Source organism: Anarrhichthys ocellatus, unplaced genomic scaffold (assembly GCF_004355925.1).
Source record: "Anarrhichthys ocellatus isolate YVR2014 unplaced genomic scaffold, GSC_Weel_1.0 scaffold500, whole genome shotgun sequence".
In the NCBI taxonomy this organism is placed as follows: domain Eukaryota; kingdom Metazoa; phylum Chordata; class Actinopteri; order Perciformes; family Anarhichadidae; genus Anarrhichthys; species Anarrhichthys ocellatus.
In genome coordinates this window covers 990-7,221 of record NW_022280474.1, presented here as the reverse complement: position 1 = coordinate 7,221, position 6,232 = coordinate 990, and the positions used below count along the sequence as shown (strand labels likewise).

The 6,232-nt window shown below is 42.2% G+C and overlaps 1 protein-coding gene across 1 annotated transcript; it reads right to left on the bottom strand.

The window, feature by feature from the left end:
- Positions 1–1,117: 1,117 nt before the first annotated feature.
- On the bottom strand, positions 1,118–5,844 carry LOC116401520 (alpha-internexin-like; the record flags this gene model as incomplete). The annotated part of the gene is made up of 4 exons (XM_031879962.1): positions 1,118–1,952; positions 2,071–2,195; positions 4,992–5,519; positions 5,614–5,844. Coding segments are annotated over 4 exons (1,077 nt in total), but the record flags the coding sequence as incomplete, so codon positions are not given.
- Between the last annotated feature and the right edge of the window lie 388 nt (positions 5,845–6,232).

Sequence of the window (6,232 nt, the reverse complement as noted above, 5' to 3'; positions counted from 1 at the left end):
GTGTGTGTGTGTGTGTGTGTGTGTGTGTGTGTGTGTGTGTGTGTGTGAGAGAGAGATATGGAGTTCAGATCTACACTCTGTTTTTAATTACAACGTGCTTCTTGTTGATTTGCTCATTAATTTAAAAAGCTTTTGTACAGGCTGTCTTCTTGATTCTCACCGGATGACAAAAGTAGTTTTGTATAATCTTTGATATGTTTTTTTAAAAATACCTCCTACTTGCTTTTGTCAGAATGAATTAATAAATGACTGGTAAATGTTTCCTGTTTTGTGTTCAAGCCTACAATATTTATTACCAGCATACAGAAAATGTACATAATTGCTCAACAGTGACTAAATTGTTCAGTCTACGAGCACTTATGTACTTGTTTAATAAGTTTTTACAATTAATTAATTCTTCATTTCAAAGGCCAAATATTTCCTTTCAGTAGAAGTGGTTAGCGAGCGGCTCAAAGTGCTGCAAATCCTTGGATTTGATACAGAAGTCAGGAAACCAGTAGAATTATGCACGTAAGGTTTATCATCTTTGAAAATATTAGATATAGTTACACAAACTGCCTCTTTATCTCTCTTCTCTGCTGATGTCTAAAACTACCAGTAGCTACAACCTCAGGTCAATCATGCAGACACATTTTTTATTTATTTATATATATATATATATATAAATAAATAATCCATTTTTGGTGAAAGTGCTTTTAAAGTTTCTGCACCCTCATCTTAGTGTGAGTTACAAAGATACTTTACACTAAATTATTTTATAAGCATGCAAGCTATACGAGAAAGTATTAAGGAGCATTTTAGCAATGACTTTACTCGTCTTGACACTGAATAACAAGTATTTGATGCAATATGCGGTTTTTTAAAATTCTCTGTTTCTATCTGGTGCTTGTGTGAAACATCAGAGAACGTCCTGTAGTTGTGAATACATGGATTTGTATAATAAAAGCAGAGAAAACCATTAGTCAGTCATCTGACTTTATTCATCTCAACTGAAACAACAGCAAGTATTTATTTTTTCAGTAGGTGTATACATTGACACTGCAGCTAGTTGGACTAACATGTACTGAATATTTTTCACAGCTAATGCTTTACAGTGTGTAACATGGTAATAAACCACGATGGCTATTACAACACAGAATACTGCAGCGGTTATGTTAGCAACGCAGAGCACATCTAAACTTTGTAATGTCATGCAACCACGAAATGCAACGCACGGTCATCCTCCACACACCCTGAAGTGCTTTATTAATTATAAGGAGACTGTTGCTATTCACATTGCAGTTTACCTCTTTAAGTTCAACGTCATAGCACAACATGAAAAGATGCTGCAACAACAGACACGTGGAACTACGCTAACATTCAAGTCTCTATCTTTTTTTCTTTCTCTCACATGTCAGTAAAATTCGTCCCCAGAACTTTCAATTTCTCGTCGCATATTTAATAATGTCCTAATTGGTTCGACATGATCCATTTCCTCTGGAGATGCACAGGACATTTGGTCAAAATTTTCATGTTAGATTTCTTTTTTTAGAGTTGAACATTTACAACTTTGTAATGCTGACAAACTCCTCGTTTTAGATTCCGAAGATCCTCTAAAGACTGACACACATGCTCCAGGAAGAACAAGGCATTGATTATCACCCCCAAAATATTGACTTTTGGCTCCAATTCCAAAATGCGTTGTCCTTAAATACAGCATGCGACTATGAACTCACTATGCAGACACCGCACATGACCACATCTGCCTGTCTATCTTCCTTCAGTTGTTGGAGTTGATGTCTGCCTCATCTTTCTCCTCGCTGCTCTCCTTGAAGCTCTCCTTCATGACCCCGTCTTTCTCCCTCTGGCTGCCCCGGGAGGAGTTGGCCGAGGCCCGGGGCTGGTAGCCGTAGCCGGCAGCACCGAACGACATCCCCGAGTTAAAGTGAGTCTCCTCCCCTTCCAGCAGTTTCCTCGTTTGGGACCAAAGCAAAGAAATGTCAGACCGGACACACACAGACTCAATGTACCTCACAATGCGCTACGAGAATCTGAACTAAGTTAAAGAGATCTTTGGGTGCAGATCAGCACCTGTAGGCAGCGATCTCTATGTCCAGGGCCATCTTAACATTGAGTAGGTCTTGGTACTCCCTCAGGTGCTCGGCCATCTCACCCTTCAGGTTCCTCAGCTCAGTATCCAGGTGGCCGATAGTGTCCTGTTAAATAGGAAACAAGAAAAGGAGGGGGATTATCAGCAATGCCAAACACATTCACTCACTTAGCATGTGCTGTATCCAGACTGTTTTTAATCTACTACGATACAGGCTTTTGTTGTGGTATAACTGTTGGCCATTTCCTTTTGGAATGCAAAACCTTTGGGGATTAGCTGTAGCATCTCTAAGGCCTTCCTGTATCCGATTTAGCAGGTCAGAGGTTAATCTAATAGACACGCAGGGTCAATTGGCTAAGAACTGTTTCAGTCAGTCTCACAGGCTTGCTGAAGCGACTCCCGCACACTAAAAAAGGTTGTGTTCTGACTGCAGACCTTGAACCTGAATTAGACGATCTTGACACAAAAGTGTTCTATTTCTGTTGCCTCTAAACGGCTCTCAACATGATCGTGCTAATCGTGCTAACAGCACAAACTACGTACTGACAGAGCTAATGGTGTTTACCTGAGGGGGCGCTACACTAACACGGCGACGCTGGCGGCTGGGACGGCGTTATAAGCTGTAACCTGAGGAATAGTAAAGGGAAGTTCGCCATTTTGCCAAATATATTTCTCGCCGAGGGTTAGATGAGAAGATTGATACCATTCTCATGTCTGTTGGTTGAATGTGAAGCTACAGCCAGTTAGCGTAGTTTAGCACAAAGAATGGCAGCAGTGTGAAACAGTTAGCTTGGCTCTGTCCAAACCTGCAACTCTAAAGCTCACTAATTAACGCAATAAATCCAGCCCAGTATTATTGCAGGTCATGACATTTTTTTTCCAAATGTAATCTTTCGGTTTCGTGTAGATGGACACGATTTGTCCGTTACTTTGGTGTCGCTCAAGACGAAAACAATGCCAATGGAAAGTCAGTTAGGATCCTTTTTCGTGGTGGACGCACAACTTAAATGCATCCACGTGACGATGCAATGCTCAGAGGTTGTGACGTAGAATTAAATATAAAGAAAAAACATGGGAGGGGACTTTCAACCATAAAACGGTTCTCGTTTCACACAGCGGCCTCCTGGTGAAAGGTTTTTTGTTTAACCCATCCAACTCCAGACCTGCCCACCCTATGTGGGCATTTCCAGTCTTGTTCATGATTACGTGGATTACGTACAATTTGGTTTTGTGGGATATCTATGAAGGTATAGCTACGAACGCTGGATAAGAACAGCCTTAACCATGAGATCGGTGCAAGATGCCGCTTGTCCCAAAGAGATTTTGTTTTGTTTCCTAAACCTAACTTTTATTTTTGTAACGTAATGTCATCCCATCGACACAAAAAACCCTGACAATTCATGTTCCTGTACACAAAACGAATAAATTGCATTTTGTGACTATTTCACAAACTGTTGCTATATCTCATTTAATTTGTTCAAAGAACCAAAGTACAATGCTGTGGTTTTGAGGTAAGGTTATATGCTATAATAAAGTGACTTCTGGAGGTTTTATCATCAACGTCAGGTGGATTTTTCAAAACCTTTTTCCCCCATGGCTAATAACACTGGCATGAATGATTGCTTTGAATTCTGAGATGGTAAGCACACTGGATTCCTCGCCTGGACTCAGTCCTTGACATATGAAGGTTGGGCCCTTCTGCTGTGTGCAGTTAGCTAACAGCTTTACTCCGGCTGTGACATAATTCATGAGGAACTTGACCCCGAGATTTGCTCCCTTCCAATCCTATTATTCAGATTTGTTGACAGTAATGTCCACCACGCAGACTGTGCCAGCAGTGCTTCAGCAGGTAAATGCACATTTTAATAGGAGGAGGTTCTACTTTGACAATTTTACAATTCTAGTGCTAAGGAAGTCTAGTATTTGTCATGTGTAATGTCTCAATTCCCAAGGACGGTATATTTCTCTGTCTCAATGCTCAACTAGAATTACCACCTAGAGGTTGAATGCCTCTGCCAACCGGTCAAGTTGCAGTTTACATCCATGTCTGTCCATCATCATCATCACTTCATCATTTTTCTCATTAGACATTTGTGTGATATTGTCATAATTAGCATATCAATACTTATGTAATACAATGAGTTATGTACCAAAATTGTATCAGTTCATCCTTGTGGACTTTTGAGGCAAATTTTAAGAAAAGCCGTCATGGCATTCCTGATATAACTCGTTCACATGTGGGACAGACTGATGGACAACATAATTTACGGCCAAAGCTGTTGCAGGTGAGAAGGCATAAAAAACTGCATGGATTTGATTTCACTTTAGCCATTATCTGTAGGCCCATACATAAATCATTACATCACTTTTTAAAAATAGTTTTATGGATGCATATACTGTAAATGGATGGTGTATTTCTAGAGTATGATTCTGTCACAGCAACTTCGTATACTATGAGATTTTGGTGTATTTATACGTAAGATTATTTTGTGTTATGCTCATTTAAAATGTTAAGTCAAATATTAAAGAGTTACTTGACACAAATTATATATATATTGTTTTTACTACACCTTTTTTGTATTTGCTCAGGTTTATTTGCCCATGGAACTACTTTCTATCAAAGAAATAGTCCCTAAAAACTGTTGTTGTTCGTTCGGTGGATTAGCAACAGTATGTGAAACACTGTTTCTGGGAAGAAAAAGAAAATAATTTTTCAATGCTATGAACACCCAAAGGAAGTTCCATTCACCTCCATTGTATTGGTGTGGGTCAGAAATCAGGTTCTCGGAAAGCACTTCCACTTTCATCCACAGGGACCGACAAAATCAACACAAAATGAACGTTCCTTGTAGAACTTTAAAAGGACTACGATACAGTAGTGCTGATGACTATGATTGCTTACCTGCATGGCCGTGGCTTCAACGCCGTGTGCGTCTTCCATCTCTGAGATCTGCCTCTCCATAGACTCATTGGCGCTCCTCAGGCTCTCTATCTCAATGGTCTTGGATTGCAGCTGCCTCCTGGACTCGCTGATCTCCTCTCTGCTGGCCCTCATGGCCTCGTTGCTCCTGGTGGCCTGCTCGCTGAGGCTGACGAACTTGCTCTTGTACCACTCCTCGGCCGACTGCATGTTTTTGGAGGCGATGGACTCGTACTGGCTGCGGATCTCCTTTAGGGCCGAGGTGAGGTCCGGCTTGGCGAGCTCCAGCTCCACGGTGACGTGCTGCTCCTCCATCATGCAGCTCAGCTCCTGGATCTCCTCGTCGTGCACTTTCCTCAGGAAGGCGATCTCGTCCATCAGCGACTCCAAGCGGCGCTCCAGGTCCAGGCGGACGGCCGTGGCGTCGTCCACGTCCTTCCTGAAGGACCTCAGGGTCTGCTCGGCTTCCTCGCGTGCCCTCATCTCCTCGTCGCACTTCCCACTGAGCTTCTGAAATGAGACATGAGAGGATGGGAGATGAGAGGGGCTAGCAAGGAAAAGTAACCAATCAATTTCCTCACCCTTCACTACCCTGTGGTTTTACCTGCAGCTCATCCTCCATGTTGTTCCTCTCGATCAGGATGCGGTTCTTGTCCCTGCTCAGCTCCTCCACCTGCGTCCGCAGGTCCCTCAGCTCCTGCTGGTAGAGGTGGGCAACGCGGGATGGCTCGCCCTGCTTCTGCCGCAGCGTCACCAGCTCCATCTCCAGCATCTTGTTCTGCTGCTCCAGATGCCGGACTTTATCGATGAACATGGCGAAGCGGTCGTTCAGGCCCTGAGCAACAAGATGAATGCTTGTAATAAAAGCTCCTGCCTAACTTTGACGTGTAACAACGTGTTTCTTCATATAATGGTTCGTATGACATCTTAATGAAAGCTATTCTTAATTTTCTGTGCATTGTCCTACGAACGGCCAGCAACACATGTTCATTTTGTCTCTTCAAAATGAACTTCTGTCTTCATGGGAACCAACTGGGTTAGGTGTAGACAACAAAACTACTTACTTAGGTTCAGGTAAAGGTTGTGTTTTGGGTTAAAATAAGTACAGAAGTAAGAATGGAAGTTACAAGACAAATAAATCAACATGATTTCTGGTAACACAACTGACATGAACAGTGGCCTCCTGGACAAAAGTCAAGCGTTTTACCCACCCATCCACCCGA